This window comes from Mirounga angustirostris, unplaced genomic scaffold, assembly GCF_029215605.1.
Source record: "Mirounga angustirostris isolate CCGP_5_RB_7025 unplaced genomic scaffold, mMirAng1.0.hap1 SCAF_13, whole genome shotgun sequence".
In the NCBI taxonomy this organism is placed as follows: Eukaryota; Metazoa; Chordata; class Mammalia; order Carnivora; family Phocidae; genus Mirounga; species Mirounga angustirostris.
Window position 1 is genome coordinate 34,947,080 of NW_026991721.1, and position 24,737 is coordinate 34,971,816.

Here is a 24,737-nt window from a genome sequence, read left to right on the forward strand (position 1 = left end):
TAATATTGCTTTAATTCTTAAACATAGAGTTTTATAATAATTCTATTTCCCAGCATTATTCTATTCCTTTAACTTTAATATCTAATTCTTTCACTCCACAGATTATGGTAGTGGCAATATTTGGTCCACTGACATCAGAATGGAATTTACTAGGAGTTTGTGGTGAATAGAAAGAGAACATTTACTTGGATTGTAAAAGTATATAATTGGCTTTAAACAGACACAATTTTATTATCTTGTTATAAGATGTCACCCTTGAAGCTCACAAAATAACTTCTATTCCCCTTAACAATGTTCATTAAAATAGAATTATGGAAAATCTCAATTATAGAATATTTCAATTCTTGGTAACATAAAGTTTAGTTTTAGCTGACCCTGAGTGAATTCCCCTAATCAGGAAGCCTAAAATTATTTCTAATTAAACAATCTAAAAATAAGGATAGTTAATAACTCCAATTTCAAAAGCACCACTGGTTGACTCTGGCTAGAATGATACAAACTTCACAACTTTACTAAATCAACTTCAGTGCAATATAACATATGGACGGTAATATCACATAGGCAACAATTTCAAAAAGAGAACAATCACAAACATCACCAAACAGAAGCAAACAAATGAAAATCAATCTTTCTGTCTAGATAATCAATTCTTTCTGACTCAGGCTTTAAAAAAAAATCCTATCCATGGAACAAAATAATAAACAGGAGTTTTTGAGTGGAAAAAGGAATATATAAAAACTGAGGAGAGGAAGATTTTTTTAGGCCCTGTTAATACCCTCATCTTCAGTGAAAGCTATGCAAAGCAAGTGGCTACAGCTCCAAAAGACGTGGACACAATCTCATGTATTTCTTGATGGAAACAGTATCAAATTGTAAAAATTACTAGTGAACTGACCCAATTGTGTCAATGTGCAGTCAATAACCAATTATAAAAGTACCTGACCCAACTATAATGATTCCTTAACCAACTTATTATACATAGTTTGAGGACTCTATAAGCATTGGAATAGATACATTTTATGGAAAATAAAATTCATCCTGAAGAAAAACAATAATGTGGGTAATAAAGACAATGTGATATGTGAGACACATTACTATTGTGTGCTTCTTTGCTTCTTCAATTGAGCTATCAACTTAAAACAGCTTTGGCATGCCCAAGCCAAAACACTGAATCTACCATGGACTCATTAGGAAATCACTTTTGGCAAACTACAAAGTAACAGCATGATTCTTCATTTTATATCCTTAAAAGAACCAGCCTATAAAATTTAAGACAAATTAACCTCTCCCTCAGCATCATTTCTTAGGAAAAACGAGTAGAATGATTATTTTACTTCCCAATTTTCTTGGAAATGTTATTTTTCATAAAGGAAAAAACTTGCCTCAAAAAACACCACCGTGTTATTGTTTCACATATTAAGGGCTTTTTAAATAGCAGGTATATTATGCCTGGCCTATAATGACCAAAAAACCCCACAAAAAAAAACAAAACAGAAAAACCATGTCTGATGACTAGTGAGCAATGAGTGAGATGAAGCTGTAGAGGTGCATAATTTAGCACAAAACAGTAATTACTAAGTAATACATCTCAAAAATCAAGGATGATGACAATCATCTGGTGATGATAGTGGTTTTGACAATGAACAAACTAAAGACTAACATCTTACCTGGCGTCTTCAGAAAATGCAAATGATGTCAATGTTTATTTAACTGTAAAAACAAATACTCTTGCTTTATGGCTATACAATTAAATTCAAGAGTCTTTAAATAGTATCTAAATTTGTCAAAGAGGTGACTGTTTGGTTTTTGCACTCAAGCAAGTTTTAAAGTAAGTTAATAGAATACAGTGGCCATGGGATTCAAACCACAAAGATCTGTGTGTGAGTATCAACTCTAAGGCTTACTGCCTGCATGATCTTGGGAGGTTATTCTATAAAATCTAATTTTTCTGAGGAAAAACAAAAGTGTATACCTTGCAATATTTTGGGAGGATCAAACAAAGTAATATTTATTGTTATTCTTAGCTCAATGTGTGGCACATAGGAAAGGCTCGCCCAGGGCGCCTGGGTGGCTCAGTTGGTTAAGCAACTGCCTTCGGCTCAGGTCATGATCCTGGAGTCCCTGGATCGAGTCCCGCATCGGGCTCCCTGCTCGGCAGGGAGTCTGCTTCTCCCTCTGACCCTCCCCCCTCTCATGTGCTTGCTCTCTCTCATTCTCTCTCTCTCAAATAAATAAATAAAATCTTAAAAAAAAAAAAAGGAAAGACTCGCCCAAAGCTAGCTTTATTATTTCTTAAAATTTTTGTTATAAATTACTTGTTCAAAGATTGTCTTCATTTGGCTTAGTCAACAATAATTCACTTATTTTTTTTCTAAAAACATTTTTTTGTGTGTGCATCGATCAGGTATCAGTCACTATGCTAAGCACTATAAAATTTTATAAAAAAATTACCATTGGTATAATATATATAATTTAAAGTGGTCCTATTATAGTGACTATATACTGAATATTTTATCATTTATATTATATCAGAGACCACTAATTATAAATCAATCTAAATCAAATGTCAGGTTAAGTAGGTCAGTTTGGTCAGCATATACAGAAATATAAAGCCAATAATCCTATAGCTATTACAAGTTTGTGCTAAGTATAAAGCTTGAGTGAAATGTGTCATTTTGTGAAACAGCAAACACCTTATCATTAAATTTTCTTCCTCTGAGAATAAAATAATTTCGATGAGTCCATTTTTAGTAAATTACCCAAATTGATTATGTATCATATATTTTAGAAGATCAAATAATCGAGTGCTAGCTAGTCTTTGTCAGGATGATTAAAAAGACAACTTTTAGCATATTGCATTTGAACGAAAGCTTTTGTATTGAGTCATAAGGATACTCATCTTAAACAAATGATTTTAATGATTCATCTTTGCAAAAAAACAAGAAAGCTTCTACTTATACTAAAGTTTACAGTAGAAAACATTTTTTTCACTCTATCACTGAAACATTCATATGGGTTTTTGCTTTGAGTTAGAAGAAGGGATCACTATTGCTTCTTTCCTCTAAAAATTTTTTTTTAAAACAAATAAAAAGCTCTCCAGTCAATGGTAATTATTATGCAAAAAGTTTTATCATTGGATTTTAAAAAAATAATCAAAACCATCTCAAAGAAAAGCATAATGCAGAACACCTCTGGGAAAAGTAACACGGATCCCTATTCAAAAAAATTGTGGCAAGAGACTCAGGCGTATAACCTAGATTCTATAAAAATCTCATGGGCATCAAATGTCAAATGGAGTGCTGCTAGCTCCAGGAATAGAAAATGAGGTCTTCCACTAAAGCAAAGGGTAGAGTTTCAATGTCACAGAATCTGCAAGGATAAAATGCATTCAACCATAAATGTATAGTTTAGCTAAATATATTAAGTTTTAACACATGGGCAAAGAAATGGAAGCATGAAAAATTGTGTTGTCTATTTGGTGTCTATACACTAGAGACTATAATATTCACACTGGTTTTGAAGGAAACTGGTTTTTAGATTTATATTTAGGAAGGAAACTTGAAAAAAAACACATTTTGGTTGAATATCATTTAATTGTGAAAATGTCATAAATTAATATTGTCCACCTTCCCAGAATAGAGAATAACAAGTTCTAATACTCAGAAAGAGTGGTATGATAGAAAATACAATAAATTAGAAGTCAGAAGGATTGGGTTCTAGTCTAGGCTGCATAATTTTTTCATCTCTCAAACAGACATCTTGCCTTCTACTTGCTCTTCCTTATGAGGTGATTTTATGGTTAAAAGCACTTGGTACATATGGCAAGCACTCAATAAAGGTTACTCCCTTGCTACTTAAGTAGGGTCCACAGACCAGCAGCATTGGCATCAGCTGGGAGCTGGATAAAAATACAAATTATTGGGTCCCACCCCAGACTTATTGATCAGAACCTACATTTAAACAAGCTCTCCAGGTGATGGGTATGCACACAAATTATTGGGTCCCACCCCAGACTTATTGATCAGAACCTACATTTAAACAAGCTCTCCAGGTGATGGGTATGCACTTTAATTTTGAAGAAGCACTGTATTAACCAATGCTGTGTATTATAATAAACAATAGTTATAATTCCTCTGTTTTGCTAGAAACATTCAAATGTGCTTTGATATATATATATATATATATATATATATATATATATATATATATATATATATATGCTCTACAAATGTTTCAGATAACAGTGATGACAATGATGAATTAAAGGAAAATTATTCATGCTTTGGATTAGCCCTTTATATGTATTATGGGTATTTCTCTCCTGCCAGGATTAAAGTACAAAAGATGCTTCCCAAAAAGTGAAGGGCTAGTCACAAACCGTTCCCTGTATCATGTCACTCCTGGTAAGACCCACGCAGAAACCATTGAGAGTAAAGGTAAGAGGCAATTAGGAGTAGCACAGCAATTTAAATGCCTTCAAATGATCTCAGGGAGGCTAAAGAAAAGACTAAGACTCTCACCAGCTCATGAATGCTGAGTTTGTGTCTATCCAGATGTCTCAGAATCACTATTCACATTTAGAATAGGCTATGACATCCTTATATTCATACAAACTGGGATAATTCATTCATAATCTCATCACTATGGACGATATATAGAATAAAACCTAATTAATTGCCTTTGTGACTAAGTTGAGAAATGTCCTAGAACTAGTATTGCCCTTCCTTTCTTCAGTACCCAAACCTTATGTGAAATATGCGAAATTAATTGATTAAGTCACTAACCTTCAGAACAGCAACAAGAGGCAAGAATCTTTTCTAATTTGGTCTATATTTATGTTTTATTTTCCCCCCTACTTGAAATAATCATATGAACTTCTAAAATTAATCAAACAGAGCATCACTTTCTATAACACAGGGGCATGATCTCTGGAGGTAAATGGAGTGGAATTCAAATTCCAGCTGGGCCGTTGAGAAATGTACATGGGGCAAGTTATTTAATTCTTTGGTTTCCAGCATTCTCATTTATAAAACTTTGGTTGTTGGAGGAGTGGATATGGTAACATGTGTACTACTTAGCTACCAGTATGGAGCACATGGTTATCATTACTGAATATTGTGCAGCAAAAATGTGATTCTGGGAAAGCTAGAAAGCCATTCACTTCCCTAATTCAACCCTGACTCCACTGAGTCTTGATATAATTCTCATTCCAGGGAGACATTTAGTTCTCTCAATCAGATTCTGTACTGTTTTCTCTTACATTTGCTCTGGCATAGGGCAAATGGCTAAATTTGGAGAGAATATCTGAATTCAAAAGTAAAAAAGGGAATTGAGATGCTAATCAAGTAAGTATAAGAACAGGTGTTAAAAAACCAAAAGTCTAAAATAAATTGTCCCTGGCAAAGAAACTGAATACAAATAACCCAAGTGCTGAATGAGTATCTTGAAATTGTTGCCCTATACTGATAAAAGTAATTATAGCTTTTTTCCCACAGAAATACTCTTAGAGCCCTCAATACAGACAAGAGATGACTTATCAAACACTGGAAGGTAGACACAGATTCTTTTCCCGATGTAACAGGTGACTTTAAAGTATAAAATGGAAAACAATGTTTACAAATCCACACAGAATCCTTTTTAATTTTCTGCAGCAACATCAAACTAATACTGCAGATAGATCTGTGCTTGACCAGTGTTCAAGAAAACAAAGGATTTTGTAAAACTGCTCATCAGAGTCATGCATCAACAGAAGACAGTGCCACACAGCAAACACAAACACAGAAAATAAAAACAAAGAGCAAATCACACACATTTGCATGCTAGCACAGCAGATAGCAAACCCTTTTCTTGTTGAGTAGATTCTTTCTCTGAGAAATAGATGAAGAATAGTCACTGGCCTCCAAATCCTACAATCATCCAATAACAGAATGATATTGACACAATTATAGCAAACAAAAATGATGCATTTTTAAAGTATTCCCCCCATCCTTTCTCCCCCCATCTTCCAGCTCACCAGAATGCATACAAATTAAGCAACATAAACAAGGCTCTGGGAAAAATAATGACACTTGACAATTTCTAAATTAGTATACTAAAATAAATTACAAATAATAAATCCCCTATACAAGAATATCACTAATTGATGGAAATAGTTTCTTACTTAAAATATCTTAGAAAAATTCATATAAGTGCATCAATTTTAGGATTCATAACTTAAAACTTTTTAAGATTGAGAATAAATCACAGACTTTTGGTCTTAATTTAAATGATAAAAATGAGCCATATCAAAATAGCATTATGAGAGAAAAGGTTATTAAAGTATTTAACCTTGGAAAAAAATATTACACTTACTATTAGGGGGAATATCAATACATTCTATTAACTTTTATACCTCTGTCAAACTGAAAACAGAAATGCTTTCACACCTAGAAATCTTCTAAATATTTTTTCTTTACTCCACCATTAGAAGTAAAGTTCACTTCTTTTAAAATATTTATTGGAGGAATATTTTGTCTTTAGGCTGATAAACTATATACTATTAAGTTTAAGGAAACATTCATGTTCATCTTTTTAACCTGAAGCACAATCTTAAATATTTTTAAGGAATCCAAATGAAATCAATTATGAGACATGAAAAAAACCGATCTCCTCTAGTCACTGACCTATATATCAGCCTGATTTGAACAGTGGGGGTTATAGCTGAGCATGTGTAGACCCGTAGTGTTAAAGCATGTTCCACAGAGCGCACAAAGATCTATGTCATCTGTTTGTATAGCCGTGTAAAATTCTATTATCACTTGAAATGTCAGTTTAACCTCCATAATACAAAATTGCCATTATAATTTCAATGTGTAAAATTTTATGGCAACAAATAATGCTCTATGCAAACTGGTTCAAATTGTATCTTAATGTAAATATAAGCATATATTTAATATACATATTAATATATTTTTATATGTAAGTAAATATAAATATATATAAATAATATATAAAATATAAATTAAAATGTTCAAATTGTATCTTAATATAAATAAAATTAATTGTTCATCCTTCAGATTACATGCCATACTTGTTTACTCTCTAATTTTGTTAATAGGTAACTGAAAAAGAAAATGGTATCACTTACAACGTAATTACTATTTATCTTTCCTTCAAATTCTGGATATATTTTACTGTTATTTACTAGATATAAATGGGTGACCTCATGTTCATAGCATATTGTAAGTTTCCTATATTCTTAAATAGTCTCAAGACTATTATTTTTGGTTGGTATCTATGGATGATGACTCTAGTTGGTTTAAGATATCACTAACTGTCACAGATTCCATTCATTTCCATTTGTTTTACTATTACAAAAAACATTTCAGTGAACATTCTGGTGCCTACCTCTACTTACTTCCTTTGGATAAACTTTTAGAAGTACACCAATTTGACAAAAGAACATAAACACTTGTGAGGTCTTTGATATATAATGTCAAATTGCCCTCTAAAGAAGGCATACCAATTTCTAGTTTTCTTCAGCAATGATAGATCCTATTTTTCTACATACTCAACACTAAATGTATAATTTTGTCAATCTTTACTACTTTTTCCTAGTTTTTATTTGCATTTACCTTATTGCTAAGCTGTCCAACATTTTTATATCTTTATTAGATTTTTTTCATTTAAATTCAATTAGCCAACATAGAGTACATCCTTCTGTTTCAGATGCAGAGCTCAATAATTCATCAGTTGCGTATAACACCCAGAGCTCACCACATCATGTGCCCTCCTAGATTTTTTTTTTGTCTTCTATGATGAGGCTGTTCATGACCTTTGTTCATTTTTCTCTTGACTCTTTTTTGAAACACTATTCAAGATATAGTGAATTTATGATCTGAGAATTGACATTTCACAGAGGAAAAATTACCAAGAATTTCATTGAAGATAAGCTACAGGTTATACTCTGTATGTGATGGTGTTGTGTGGCACGGAAAATCATCTGTCAAGAATCAAAAAGGCAAGAAACATGAGGGAAGCATATGGGATAAGCTGCTATCCATGCTCCCCAGTTCATCCCCAGCATACCTTCCCCACTACGGAGCTTTCTTGTCATTAGCTGTTGTGGAAAGAGAACAGATTGAGCGAGTTGTGAATCAAGATCCCCTTGCAAATAACTGCCCAAAAAAACTCTGCAACAGAGGGTAGCATATCAGTTGCCACAAAGATAAGAACGCTTTATGCAGGCAAAGACCTTTGAACAGCTAAAGACAGAAGCCTCTTGATACACAATCAGGACAGTGATCTACTTTATCATTCATTCAAACAGATTTTCCCCCTTCATCAGGGCATCTTTTCATTTTATTTGCTATTCAAAACACTGGGACACAAAGGATGCACTTCATCTTGTGTGCTACTGAAATGAAATCTTGAGGGAGGAAAAAAAAGAAAAACCCTTGCCCTAAATTCCCTTTCAAAAGTGAAGTGTGAAAAGACATCAAGCAGGGTACACTGTTACTGTTGCGAGAAAGTCAATTCGACAATACAGAGACCAAGGCCATCAGCCGTGGCTCAATCACTTCCTTACCCCCAGTGAATCATAAGAAAAATCCAAGAAGAAAGGGTTCCCCTTGGGGAAATGGAATTTCTCATTGTCCTTCCTCTTGATTATCATTAACATCTATGGGCACAGCTGTTTCCTTTCTCTGAATAATCCTGAAGTCAATGCTATAATATTGGCTCCCTTCTTCTGTCTTCATGGGGCGTATTATACTTCACCTCATGTCCTATTCTGAGCAGCAGAAATTTCAAATTTGTCTTTTCATTGAGCAGCAAACCAGAAAGCCTAACTATCTGCTTTCGTTTGGTGCTGAGAGGATTAAAAATTGCTTGAAAACTTGGTTTCATTGCCAGTTATAAGCTAAGTTATAATATAGAAGATAATCAAAATGAAAGATGTTTGAACAAAATACTCAGTAGCTATCATGTATAAATTACCTGGGACTTTCTTTTTATAAAGTCAAGTTTTTTTCAAACAGAGTGAAGAACTAGGCCATCTCAAAATTTATCTTGACATTATTTTATATTCTGCAGAGTATGTATTTATATACCAGGACCTTTATTATACAGTTGCTTTAGGCTTTATTGTTTCAAGATAAAATGTATTACTTATCTGAATGGGGTTTTAAAAAGCCATCCAAGCTTCCTGGTTTCCAACTGAAAGTTTTATTAGTTCAACTAACAAAAGAACTCAGAGGCAGGGTGGAAATTGAGACAAGGTATTCCCATTGACAGCTTGTCCTATGGTAGTCATCCACCTTGGCCTATGGTAGTCACTGAAAAAGATGCTTATTTTTTTCTCTTTTCAAATTTTTATTTAAATTCTAGTTAGTTAATATATAATGTAATATTGGTTTCAGGAGTAGAATTTAGTGATTATCACTTACATATAACTCCCAGTACTCAACAAAAGTGCCCTCCTTAATGCCCATCACCCACTGAGCCCATCCCCTGCTCACCTCTTGTTCTCTGTGGTTAAAAGTCTCTTATGCTTCCCTCTCTCTTTTTTTCCCCTTCCCCCTATGTTCATCTGTTTTGTTTCTTAAAAGATGCTTCTTAAATGAAAACCTGTTCGATAAATTTACAAATAGGGCAGTTTCCCCATGCGGCAGTTCCTTAAGCAATGCAGGGGCACTTGAGAACTTTAAATCATGATGTTGTTTGTCCACACATGAAAAATATACTCCTTGTGACTAAGATCTGAACTTATTTATTTATTATTCATTCATTAATTCATTGATTCATTTGATCTTTCAAAGATATTTTTTGCAAATAATTCCACCACACTCCCTTCCTAGAAGTCTTCACTCAGACAGTTTCCTAGACACCTGAAAGTTAAAATCTATTTGTAAAATTGCCATCAGACTGAAATAGGGCTATATCCATACACACACATCTTCCCCCAAGTTTGGTTTACTTTAATGAGAGGAAATAGTAAGAGCAGTCAAAGTCCATTTATATAACGATCACTTGAGGAGCACACTATTGTACATACTAGGCTCCTGAGCAATTACTCTTTATTTTTTCCTTCAGGTATAAAATGTTCTCCTAGTCTAAATTCACATAATTTTCTTCTCTGTTGAGAGAATCCTCAGAAATCTGATGGCAATCTTTTCCATATCACATTCACTCCTCTTAGTGCAAATACAAATTTCCGTAAGCATATAAAATGGTAAGATTTTAGCTGTTACTGTCAATTTCCTAGGTTCAGCAGGGAAATGTTGTTTTGTGAGGCCTAGGGGCAAAGGGTATTCTGTGTGGAAGGCAATTTGTATGCTTGTTCTCTCTGATGGATGCTCAGCTTACTTTGATGCTAATATTTGGTATTATGTGATTTTTGTGGATTGATTGTTTAAAGCCTCAGGCAAAAGAACCAAGGCTCCCCCCTCCTTTCTTCACTCAGTTCTGTTTTCATTAGAAGGGGGCTTTAATTCTAATACTCTCCATATGAGAGCTGTTCTGGGCAAAGCTGGTACAGGAGGATTGAACATTTAACGGTAGCATATCAAGTAATATCGAAACGCTGAACAATATCCGTTTTCTCCCAAGGAAATGCAAAAGCTTGTTCTGTGGTCTGGACATGGATTTGCCAAAATTCAATCATAAGGCAAAATAAGACAAGAACCCCACAATTATCTGGGTAGGTTTAGACACTAAGGTATCTATCTTTTATTTCACCATTTTCAATTATTCCAATCTCCTGCTTGCATACCTGATTTTTAACTCACTAAAAATAGATAAACTGTTTCAACAAAGATAGACTTTACAGGAAATGGTGTTTCAGCCTTTGGTGGAGGTAAAAAACAATAGTGCCTTTATGGCTGGATCATATACACCTCTCTTTCTAGTCCAGGTTAGAGTCCGGTGGCAAAATGTAAGCCTCCATTTTCCAAATATCCCCCATTTGGCATTGTATATACTTGATTTTAGCTTGGAATTGTGCTACTTATATTCCTACCCTTTCACGCACGAAGTACCAACAGTAAAAGCCATGCATTTTCTACCTTCAAAGATTCATATTTACAACAAACCTGCAATTGACATCAAACTTTGAATTTTTTTCAAGTTAACAATCTATGAAATGACATCACACAAAAAAACTTTTGATAGTTAGACTGACAAAGATACATAATAATTTTATCAGCTAGAATTCTGAAGGAAATACATACCCAAACCTTCCGATTCAAATAGACACGTTTCATCTACCCCTAAATCTCGGCACCAGGATAAGAAATTTGCTGTATTGTCTCGGGCAAAAAAGGAGCCTGAGGGTGCAGTGGCTTTGCACGGAATCTTCTTCAAGGGCAGATTCTGAAAAACAAAGAAATCTCACTCTGGTGGAATATCCGGCAAAGTCATCACAGCAACCAATTAAATATACATTCATGTTTTCAACAAAACGTTTTGGAATGACTGCATATCAATAAATAGGTTTTGAAGAGGTATAGAAAAGGAAGTAAAATGCACATGAAACTTAGTTGTCTTTAAGAAACTATAAAAAAATCTGTGCGTATAAACAAATCTTGGACTTTTTCTTTTTTACCATCTTGTAGTAATACAAGCAAGTTCCTTCCCTGGCTCACATTGCCTTTTTTCTTTCTCTTCTATTTTAGGTTTTTTTTTTTTTTTGGCCTTATGTTCCATCCAATATTCTATCATTATTTCTCAAAAATTATTCATAAATGTATTTTCCATTTGTGAAAGAAGAATGAAACACAAATATGCTACATGAATATAAACAATATGTAACACACAAACCTGCATTCTTATATGCACACACACACATATCAATATATTATATTATTAATAATATACATAATAGTATAAAAATAATTCTGTTGGATTTCTGCTATCTGACCCTGAAACATATTGACATTATGCATCATTTTTCTTATGGGATAAGAAAATGCTTAAGGGGTGCCTGGGTGGCTCAGTCGGTTAAGCGGCCGCCTTCAGCTGAGGTCATGATCTCGGGGTCCTGAGATCGAGCCCCTTGTAGGGCTGCCTGCTCAGGCGGGAGCCTGCTTCTCCCTCCGCCCTTCCTCCTGCTCATGCTCTCTCTCTCAAATAAATAAAAACTTTAAAGAAAAGAAAAGAAAATGCTTAAGATAAGGGAGGGTATGAACCTGGACAGACTTTCTTATTAACAGTCTGCCATAAAATTTTAGCCAGCAAACTTCTACTGACACCATACCAAGTGTTAGAGAGGTGTGTGGTCTTATTTTCTTTACTAGAACATAACCAGTGTCCATGGCATTCCAGGAAGTCACAGAATGCAATTCTCTGTGACATGAAAAACTGAACAATGGATTTGGATGATGTGGGCTACATAGAACTTCACCTCAAAGAGAGAAAAGATCAAGGGAGAAACACTTTGTGATTTAAGTTCATAAATAGAATGTTTCCTTCATTCACTGGGAACCACAAATAAAAGCAAAATGTTGTTGATTGTTCAACTCATTTGCAAGAATGGTTATAAAAAATGAGATAGTAGCCTTAGAGGATTGGTGAAGTTCTACTAACATCATACTATTACTAGAGTTCTTCATGTCTGAGGCTTTTATGGCCCACATAACTAAAATATTCAGTTACTACATCACTCAAAGTCTGTGTCTGTCCACTCTCAAAGGTCCATCTCTTTCTTGCTGATTGAATTTAATTTAGAGGAGACATAATGAAGATTTTTGCATGAATACACAAATATTTATATAGCTATATATTTTAGGCATTACTGATATAAATATATATGAGGTTACTTGTGTAGCAATACCCCCTGTACCATTTTGGTTAAGTAAAAGTTTTCAAGGAAATTATTTTCTATATAAGTTGTAAAACCAATCATAAATAGCATAGTGTAATATCTCCTTTATAAAATATTTGCAAACATCACTCAGTATTTATTAAAATAAAAAAAATCCTTAAATCTAGCAATTCACTTCTAAGTATATATCTTAAAGATATGATAGCATTAGTGCTTAAAATATATCTATATCTATATATTTGTTGCAACAGTGATTGAATAAGAAAATATAGAAATAAGAATATGCCAAAAGAGGGCTGGTGGAATAATACATAGTATACATACAATGGAATTCTACGCATTTAAAAAGAGTAAGATAAATGTATATATGTTGAACCATACAGATGTTCAGTATGTACTTGTAAGCAGAAACAAATAATTTGCAAACAGATATGTGTACCACAATTTCATTTTATGATCATGTGTATATGTGTACACTATATATATATATATACACACACACACAGATGGCCATATATAAGGTGAAAGTGCATGTAAATATGTTGTATTATAAATATGAATATTGTACTCATTTTTTTTAAAGATTTTATTTGTTTGACAGAGAGAGACAGCAAGGAGAGAACACAGCAGGGGGAGTGGGAGAGGGAGAAGCAGGCCCCCCGTGGAGCAGGGAGCCCAATGCGGGGCTTGATCCCAGGACCCTGGGATCATGACCTGAGCCGAAGGCAGACGCTTAACGACTGAGCCACCCAGGCACCCCTATTGTACTCATTTTTATAATGTTAGTTTAGGGAAAATTTAAGAAGGACATGCACAAAATTGATAGTAATTACCTTTGAGGAAGGTGATTGATGCATAGTTTCATTTACTTCATTACATAATTTTAAAATAAGTAGGAGGATTTTATTTTATTTTTTATTTTATTTTATTTATTCATTTGAAAGAGAGAGAGACAGAGAGAGCACAAACAAGGGGAGAGGCAGAGGGAGTGGGAGAAGCAGACTCCCCGCTGAGCTGGGTGCCTGACATGGGGCTCCATCCCAGGACCTGGAAATCATGACTTGAGCCGAAGACAGACGCTTAACCATCCAAGTCACCTAGGCACCCCAAGTAGGATTTTAAATGACTTTTACATCTTATCAATATTTTCAGATTAAATAATCAAAGTTGGTAAATTGTGTCAGCTAAAACATAAGAGGATTTGCTGGAAACAAAAATCTCCAAGAGGTGACTATAAAGCTTTTTTATGATAAGACTAAAGCAAAGATCATCTCTAAGAAAAGAACATAAATAGATTCAAATACAGAGCCACGTTAAGATTTGCCACCTCTATCCCTGAATAGAGAAATAATAAAATGTGGAAAACCACTTAAGACCCAGGAATGAGTTTGCATAGAGGAAGTATAACTTAGAAATTATAAACTATTTGACAATGCTAAGGACACCTAAGGACATAAGGCTCAAGGCTTGTGTAGCGGAAATAAATACAATATCCATTTTGCACTTGAGAAGCTAGAGATTGATGTGACACTTAATCTACCAAGGGACATATTTTGAGAGAATACCCAAAAGCAACAAGCCCTCAGAAATCAGTCAACCTACTCTTTAAGAACTTAAAAGGACAAGCACCAAGTATAGAAGTGAAAACAACATTTTCCCCTACAAGGTTCTGGTCCTTACAAAGTCATTTACATAACATATACCTGAGGATAAGTATTTAAATTCATTCTTATTCAAAGACATGAAAGTTATTTTAGGACAAATAAAATGAAAGCTGGCTACTGATATTTCATAACTTGGGGATATCCAATGCAGAGGAATTCAATAGTAACAGCAATCAAACAAGGCAGTAGTAAAGTGATTTATGGGATATCTGTATCTGTTCTGGACCTGTCAGATTTAGTGCTTCTATGTCATCTGAAGACTTAGGACACTGTAAACAGAGTGAATGGTAGCTTCCAGTCCTCATCCAGATGAAATGTTTTACTTGGTAAAATTTTAAGAAGTCATCCTCATTAGTCCAGATGACTAATGAATTGAGCCCTCACACAGAGTACCTATTTATAGGTCATCACGCATAACCAGGTGTAAGGATCTCTGTGCGATGGCTAAGAGCAGTCGCGTGCTTGTGGGATCTAATATTCTTCCTGGTTGAACACCGACTCCAAATCAAAGGTCTTTCCAGGGTTACTGTGCCATTTATAATGAAGAGTCTTAGGGCATAAGTTTGATTTCATTTGAATTAAAGAACAAATGATTCAATAATATCAGCACTCAATACCTTTGGAACTTAAAAGTATTTTTGACATCTTTTACGCAAATGTGTTTATAAAGCTCTGAAAACCTTGGCAATTAGATCGCTTCCAGTTCTGTGATTTTTTAATAATTTTTTTATTATGTTATGTTAATCACCATACATTACATCATTAGTTTTTGATGTAGTGTTCCATGATTCATTGTTTGCATATAACACCCAGCACCCAGTGCTCCATTCAGTACATGCTCTCTTTAATACCCATCACAAGCTAACCCATCCCCCCACCCCCCTCCCCTCTGTGATTTTTTTTAATTGTTAATTTCTCTCGGTTCTCATGAAAATCCTAGGGGGGGAAAATAGCTCTGGATCTCTTCTTTAATATCATTAAATAAAAATAAAAACCAATAGATTGAATAACAACTATTTCCTTGTTGATTTCCTTGCCAAGGAAATCTTTTTTTTTTTTTTTTAAAGATTTTATTTATTTATTTGAGAGAGAATGAGATAGAGAGAGCATGAGAGGGGGGAGGGGCAGAGGGAGAAGCAGACTCCCCGCTGAGCAGGGAGCCCGATGCGGGACTCGATCCTGGGACTCCAGGATCATGACCTGAGCCGAAGGCAGTCGCTTAACCAACTGAGCCACCCAGGCGCCCGCCAAGGAAATCTTGAAGGAGAGTTTTAGAATAGAGAACTGCCTTAAGTAATGATGGATGTGTATACCTGAAAGACTGAAAATTGACCACAGATATGGAGAGGAAGACTTCTGATCTAAAGAACTGGAGATTCAAAAGGGAACTTCCCCACATGGCTCATCTGATATATCTTCCCTATTAGTTTTCCCTTTACTGCTCACCTCTTCAAACAATTCCTACAGCATTTAAATTATAGACCATCTTCAGTTATTTACTAAGTTTTTCCAGACAGTGCTGTTACATATTATGTCCTCAAAACCTGACTGAGGAATGCATGCATGAATGGTAAGACGACTCCACAAACTAGACTGTAATCAACATGGGGCAGGAGTAAACACTGTATTAGAGTTTTCACATTCCCAGGGGACACATTTTCAGGGCCTTCAAAATTCACTAAATTCATAGCATAATTTATATATTAAACGATTTCCATAAATTAAGAAATGTATAACTGAAAAATTTAAGTGACAACTTTGAGCTATTTTTGGAAGTTACTGAATAGAGAATGATGACTTGAGAATAACCGCCAAGCTGAACTGAGATTGGGTAAAAATTTAGGTACACTTACTTGCAAGAGTCACACTGCTGTATCCCAGGCTCCATGGTCTGGATTCCATATTTTGTGTTAGCAAAATGAGAAGTGACTTCTAGTAAACCATCACACGGATGCACATTAATTTTTCTAATATCAAGAGTCTAATGTTTACCTTTTTTTCTCTCAGTGGGATTAACTCAGGATATGTATTCATGGCCCCCCAAATACTTAGAGACCGGATGATTAATGTACAAAAGAATGGTTTTGTGCCTTCGCTTTCCCTTCAGGGAATAAGCAGATTAGGTTGCAATAAGAAGAATTTAAATTTACTTCTAAAGGCTTTTAATTTACTCCATTATCTGCTGGGGCTTTGGAGTCCAATTCCCTGAGTTCACACTCAGCTATCTCACCTTCTTGGGATGGTATTTTGGGCAAATTACTTAATGTTTCTGTGCCTCACTCTCCTAGTCAATGCACATAGAAAACAATGCATCTCATCAGCTAAGCGTGTGTGAATGTGAATTAAATAATATAATTCAAGTACAGAAGTAAGTGTTCCTTACAGTTTATTCATTATCCCTGTTATCAATGCACATAAAAATATGCTGAATTTAACTATGATTTCCTTATTTCATATTTTCTTGCAAATATTTCTTTTTGTTGTTGTTGTTATGGGTACCAGAACTCAGAAAAAGACTGACAGCCAATTTACTTCTATCTTCATCCTAAACTTGAACCTCACTTTTAGAGTAGTTTTCCAATAGAACTTTCTGTGATGGTGGGAATGTTCTAGTAACCACTAGTGACATGGGGCTATTGAACACTTGAACTGTGGTGTGACTGGGGAACTAATTTGTAACTTTTACTTAATTTTAATCTATGTGAGATGATGGATGTTCGCTGAACCTATTGTGGGATTCATTTCATAATATATGTGAATCAAACCATCATGCTGTATGCCTTAAACATATACATTGACGTATGTCAAGTACTTCTCACTAAAATTGGGAAAAAAAATCCATTTAAAATTAAATAGCCACATGTGGCTTGTGGCCATCCTATTAGCACATGTGTAATAGGAAAAGGGAAGCCATTATTTGGGGTTTGCGAGTTCAATATTTGACCACTTGCCTAGTTTCCCTTGAACTAATACCATTCCCATGTCTTTCAACTACCCTCAAATCTAATAGTTCCCCTGAATATAGTTACTGGGACAAAACTATTTTGGTCACTTGCAAAGAGTTTACTTGTATGCTGCAGAGTTCAACCTGTGTATGTCCTAGTTAAGGTTGTGAGTGTTACAGCTTCAAAAGGGTGGTAGTGATTATTTATATACGTATAGATCTATTTATAATCCTTATAATAGCCTACACCTAGAGAACCAGGATCTTATTTTTCTTTAAGAATATTTATTTACTTACTTGACACACAGAGAGAGAGAGAGAGAGAGAGAGCACAAGCAGGGGAAGCAGGAGAGGGAGAAACAGGCTACCCACTGAGCAGGGAGCTGGATGTGGGGCTCGATCCCAGGACCCGGGATCACGACCTAAGCTGAAGGCAGACACTTAACCGACTGAGCCACCCAGGCGCCCCCGAACCAGGCTCTTATTTACCATTATACTGCCATAGCATCAAATATAGTGCAGTACTAGACACAGTACTGACTTATTTTTTTCCTGAATCATATGGTGGGTGGCAAAGGAAGGAATTAACACCGTGAGTGTAAATCATGCCTTAGGCACACAAAACTTCCTTTCATAGAGATTATCCTATTTAATTCTCAAAACATGATGCCCTGAATTAGGCAGGTGTTAGTTTCTCTATTTTCCAAGACAAAAAAATGGAGCTCATATGCAGTTTAAATCAAATCATTCAATCTCTTATACCCATACATGTCTAACTGTTCTTTGACAGCTCACCAATGCCTGGAAGTTAATATATTTCAGCAGTTGATTTATTCCCCTATTTTGGGGCCAGGTAACATTAAAATCAAGCATATGTACTCTCTTTCCCCATCCAAACTACAAAGAAAATTGAGAGAATGCCCTCTCCACTTTTCTACATGCAGTGAACTGAAAATTTAATACTAGTAGTTTAAATAATCCATTCTTCACAAAAGTTTGAGACAAACTACTCCCTTTGATTACATCGAGTAGGCATTTCAGATATAAAACAGAAGAGATACATAAAAGAAGATGTGGAAATTGCCAAGAACTAATATCTTTCTTTTTCCAAAGGGTATATAGAATGTACTGTTCAAATATGCAGGCAATAAAGTCACTCTTTCCATTATGGAAAGAATGTTTCCATTTGCATCCCCTTGCTGCTTTTAGTTTCACTATATATTTTCCTGAAGAAAACCTCTCGATAAAATTATTTGAACATTCACGGTATCAAGGTATCTAACTATAACTACCAAGTGGCTTTAGAAAGGATGAAAATGTATTCTTTAAGATCAAAATTATTAAAATGAAAAATAGGGGGGAAATTCTTTCTGGTACCACCGGCCTCTCCTGGGGATTCTGCAATAGGACCTCATGCCTCTGACAGAGTGAGCTGTGATTTAGTACAGTAGCAGTTGAATTCACTGGATTGAATTCAAAATGGACATCGCCTCTCTTTTCCTTCTCCAGATATATTCCACTCTAAAGAGAACAGGTCTTATAACAAAATTTAGTGTAATCTTCATAACCACATAAATTTTAAAAATATGAAAAAAAGGTTTCTCATATCCAAATTCTGGTATACCCAGTAAAATCATGAGGAAGTCACTTGAATAATAGTGATAGAAAAATATGTTAAGATTTTGAGTCATCTGAAATTATCTCTGCCATAATGTAAAATGATGCTGGCAATGAAGTTCAAGCTCAGTGCTCAAACTTCAGGCTTAAAGGATGAGAAGGATAATGAAAAGTTATGATGTAAATGAGCTGAAAACTTACATACACATGAAAACCTGCACATGGATATTCATAGCATGCTTTATTATTTAAAGCATTTATTTATTTAAACATGCTTTATTCATAATTGCCAAAATGTGGAAACAAGCAAGATGCCCTTCAATAGGTGAATGAAACTCTCATACATCCAGATAATGGAATATTACTCAGCACTAAAAAGAAATGAGCTATCAAGCTATAAAAGACATGTTGGAACCTTAAATGTATATTACTGAGTGAAAGAAGCCAATCTGAAAAGGCTATATATTACATGATTCCAACTATATGACATTCTAGAAAAGGTAAAGCTATAGAAACAGTAAAATAATTAAAGGTTAGGGAAAAGAGAGGGATGCATAGGAAATTCATCATGAGATTCATCACACGGGATTTTTAGGGTGGTGAAACTACTCTATATGATACTATAATGATGGACATACATCATTATACATTTGTGAAAACCCATAGAATGCACAACCCCAAGAGTTAATCCTAATGTAACCATGGACTTCGAGTGATAATGACGTGTCAACGTAGGTTCATTATTTGTAACAAATGTACCATTCTGTTGTACTTCCTGCTCAATTGTGCCATGAACTTAAAACAGCTCTAAAAATTAAAGTATATGAAAGCATTATTATGTTATTGATAGTTGTTTAAAAGCACCAAATGCTTCTAAAAGGAGAAAAAAATATGCTGTTAAACAGAAAATGCATTCTTTCCATTTTTATGTACATTGTGCCTAATTTTACATATACACCCATAAGGGAATCATTATATAAATGCTACACTACTATGAAAAGCTTCTGTTCTCCCAACTAATTATTCACATATGACTACCCAGAGATTAGCTTCTTAAAAATTTCAAAAGTCTAGTCCTACACTTTAAAATTCAGTTAATTGCTATGGCTAATGATTTTAAATAGAAATCATTTAATCTGATTCAATTCAACCAACCATTATTAAATCACAACTCCATATCAGTTGTGACACTCGGCACTGCAGACTGAAATACAAAAAAGATAAGGACAGGTTTCCTTTCAGGAGACCTTCAGTGTCTTTTGAGAAAAAGACTTTAAAATCATCATTTCATATGGTGAGAAATACAACAGAAGTTTAAGTATTTAAATAGGAGTTAAAATTTAGCTCTTTGGGAAATTTCAGGGTGTGTGCATTTAACTTTGGGGAGGGGTTGACTGGACATCATTATAGGAAGACCTTACATATGAGCAGCAATGTACAAAACTGAAGGATCTCAAACGCTCAACAGGCATAGAAAAGAAGGGCAGTACATTCTATAAAGTGAAACATCTGATGAGACCTGACTAAGCACTGGGCATTATGATTGAGTGCAGAATGCATGTAGAAGAGAAAATGAGACCAGAAAAGTCAACTGGGCCAGAATCATAAAAGGTATTTTATACCTAACAAGAATTACCAATATTATAATTCCAATCAGGGTTATAAAGGCCCAGAAGTGGCCAGGCAAATCAAATAAAAGAATGAAGTGGCTAGCTCCTGGGGGATTATAAGGAGTTGTGGGGATTGTGGAAAACTGAAGAGCTCATGCCATATCCAGGAGGGGCAGCCATATTTATTTAATTCTAAGTGGTTACCATAAAAAAATACAGTCTCACTGTTGTTAGACCTTCCATTTTCTTAGATGAATTTAGAAATCCAGATATTTTCATGTGAAAATCCCTTGACTTTGAACAATTGAATGTGTAGACAGATGCATGTGATTGCCTGCTTATAATCTCAGTGTTCCTACTGGGGAATAATGAAAAGATTTTAACATTTTAAACTAAGAAGGAATCCAACTATACGTGTCCTCTGGAAAAATAATTATGTCATTTGTCATAAGTAAATTGTCAAGGGTAAATTGAAGGAATGAAGAAAAAATTGTAGATAACTCCATGGAAGTAAAAAAAAAAAAGCGATTTCTTTTTGTTCTGCATCTTCTGTCTTCACAGCTGGAGTATCAAGACTGCAAGAATCAGGCTTCAATGGGAAGAAGAAAAACTTACTCTGTGAATATGAAAGATTTCTCAGAGAAAGGGCTGTTGGATACCAGGCACAGTAGTCCCTCAGATTCTCAACAAAATTAATAGTAATTGTTAATTATTAATTAATTATAGTGGCTCAGACAAAATGATGATAGGTTTTTTTTTTTTAAAGATTTTATTTATTTATTTGACAGAGAGAGACATAGCAAGAGAGGGAACACAAGCAGGAGGAGTGGGAGAAGGAGAAGCAGCCTTCCCGCCAAGTAGGGAGCCTGATGCGGGACTGGATCCCAGGACTCTGTGATCATGACATGAGCAGAAGGCAGACGCTTAACCACTGAGCCACCCAGGTGCCCCAAAATGATGATAGTTTTACAGACATTCTTGAGAATATATGTTAGTTTTCTGCATTAAGGAAACAAGCAAGAAAATTCTTTTAAATTCTTTTAAAATGGGTCTTGAATTTTTTTCCTTCCCCACAAAGATCTTGTACATTTTAAGACATAATAATTTATAATTATTGGCAGCAAATTCTGAGTTCAAAGAGGCACCGATTCTAATATTTTAGTTAAAACTACTTTTTGGTAGGCATGTGTAAAATATCCAACAAAGAAAAGCATTATCAGAATTCCCAAGATTGTTTCCTGAATGGATTCCAGGAAGCCCAGTTTATTTTAGCGGCTAACATACTTCCAAACACCTTTTGAACAAAGACTTTCTCTCTCTCTCTCTCTCTCTCTCTCTCATTTTGTTTTGGTAACTTCATTGCACTGCAGGTTTGGGGCACACTGTAAGTGTTCATCAACAGGGATATCTCCCTAGACTCTCAGTAAATTTGAAAGATTTACTGAGGGAATGTTAAACTAATAATAAATCAAAGAGGCAAGGCTTATGCCTTGAAACTGCAACTGACCAGCAATAAGATGCAGTCAACAAGAACAGTTACTTGATCTATTTAACCTTTTGGAACTTAAGATCTATCATTCACAACATGTTTTAAGAATTAAATAAGATGGGGAGCTTGGGTGGCTCAGTCGTTAGGCGTCTGCCTTCGGCTCAGGTCATGATGCCAGGGTCCTGGGATCGAGTCCCACATCAGGCTCCCTCCTCGAGGGGAAGCCTGCTTCTTCCTCTCCCACTCCCGCTGCTTGTGTTCCTGCTCTCGCTATCTCTGTCTCTGTCAAATAAATAAATAAAATCTTAAAAAAAAAAAAGAATTAAATAAGATGTTTTGGAAAGTGCCTAATACTAATCCTAGATGATTGCTTATCTTCAATTAATGTTAATTTTTTTTTCAAATACATGTCTACTTTTGGTCTATTTACAAAGAAGGCCCTGAGGGGAGCTGAAAAAATAGTTATAAGTTACATTGTCACATCTGTAATTACTGTAATAAGCCCGCAAGTATTTAGGGAAAAAAATTTTAAAACAGATGCTCCACATTTGTATGGCGATTTAATCACAATTTGTTTTTATCCATCTTCTAATTTTTTTTCATTATTATACTGTGCATTCATATCAGTTCTCCACACTCTAATTAGAGTGGACTTTTCAAAAGGCAAATTTAGCTTCCCAGTGCTTTTAGGATAAAGACAAAGCTCCTTATAAGTTCAACTTCCACTGTTTGTATTAGTCTTGTTCCCACCTGCTGACCTAGCATCATGACTTCACAATCTCCCCTATTGGCCCACCAGCTTCTGCTCCCACTCTTGCATGCTCCCCATGCTCCCTCCCACCACACAGCCCCGACATATAACGGTTCTCTCTGCCTTTCCCTTACCTCTTTGCCCAACTGAGTTTGCCAACTCACTTGCTTATATTTTTTTCTTGAGCAGAAATGTAAGGAGTGGTGTGAGAGGGAGCCCACAAGGCTCATAACCCTTGGGTAACCATGGGGGTATACTGCATAGAAACCCATGATTTTCCCCCCAATCCTACTCTTCCCCTGCCTTTCCAATTGTAAAATAAAGCACCACCATTCATTTCTTTACATATGAAACCCTGGACCAATCTCCCTCACTTTTCCATCCAGTTCATCACCAAATCCCACCAAGCCAACGAAAGGGGAGCAGATATGCCACCCCAACATATACCACTTTGGCATATTGATTATTTTGAATTAGAAGTACTTGAAAACAGCCAGAACAAAAAGGTCTGTCTCTCAGACAGCAGGAGATAAATCTCTCGTGTAAAATGTACCCTCCCTGTTACAGCAGGGTATATGGCATCCTTGTGGACATATGGAGAATGGACATTGAGGGCCAAGAAGTCTGTATAAACAAACCTTATGCTTCTTTACTTCTTCATCAATATACTACCCCGAGTCCAACCCCATTTGTCTTGTCAATTCTTCACAAATGTACTGTTTCTTTGTCTAAAATATATAAAAGCTTCCTGCTTTGGTCCCTTCTTTGAGTCATGTATTTTTATGGGACTCCCAAACATATGAAATTTAATTTGTTTTTTCTTCTATTAATTTGTCTTATGTCAGTTTAATTACTAGACTAGCCAAAGAACTTAGAAAGGAAGAAAGGAAACATTTTCCATCCCTACCCCACCAAGTTTTGATAGATCTCAAAACCATCTGCTTCTTTGTGGACCACTGCTAGCGTCCTAGGCTAATGGTCATTATCTCTCACCCGACCAGGGCAATAGCTTTCTAAGAGGGCTCCTCACTTCCACATTCACCTCTCTATTCCAATCCATTTACCTCCCTGCGAATGTCATCTTTTTAAAAGACTTTATCATGCTCCTGTTTAAAATACTTCAGTGGCATAATGTTGTTCTTAATAGAGGGCAACATCCAATAGACTTAGCTCCGGTCTCATCTCCAAATACTACTATTCATGTTAGCATCCAAACACCTGCTTTCCTTTAGTTCCTCAAAGTCATCATGCGCCTCCACATCTGAGGGCTTTCCCCGGTGCTATGTTCTGCATTGGGAATGTTCTAGATTCCCTCTCTGTCTAACTCCCATTCCTGCTTCAGAATATTTTAAGAGTCCTTTTTACAAGACTAGGTCAGGGTGCCCTCTTAAAGCCGCTCATATGCTTGGATTTTCCCATATTTATACATAACACAGTTGTAATTCACTGTTGGCTTAATGTTATTCTTCCTTCCCTGCTACTCTGTAAGTTACCCTGTCCTGCATATTTTCGGTGTTTATAAATGTTTTTTGAATAATTGATTGAATATCATCAATATAATGTATGCTATGGTGATACAAAGTTTGACAACTACTGGTATATGTGATTTACTGAGCACCTGTTGATACCTGTTTTTTTATATGTTCATATTTTATCTACTTAACTAGACTGTAAGCCCTTTGACAGGGGACAGGAATGCCTTACTCTTCTTTTTATTTATCAATATCGTGAATGCAGCACTCAAAAAAATATCTATCGTGGAGCAGGGAGTTGAAAATTGAAAGTTGAAAATTCTAGATCATCTGTGAAAGACTTCACATAGGGAGGTCAGGGAAGGCATCAGCCAAAAGACAACATTTGAGC

The 24,737-nt window shown here is 35.2% G+C and overlaps 1 protein-coding gene across 1 annotated transcript in view; it reads right to left on the reverse strand.

The window, feature by feature from the left end:
* The window catches only part of GAS2 (growth arrest specific 2), a 128,087-nt gene that overhangs the window by 68,429 nt on the left and 34,921 nt on the right, over nucleotides 1–24,737 (reverse strand). Inside the window, exon 4 of the mRNA XM_045894005.2 lies at nucleotides 11,208–11,349. Coding sequence (XP_045749961.1) covers nucleotides 11,208–11,349 — 142 coding nt within the window. The remainder of the gene's footprint in view (nucleotides 1–11,207; nucleotides 11,350–24,737) is intronic.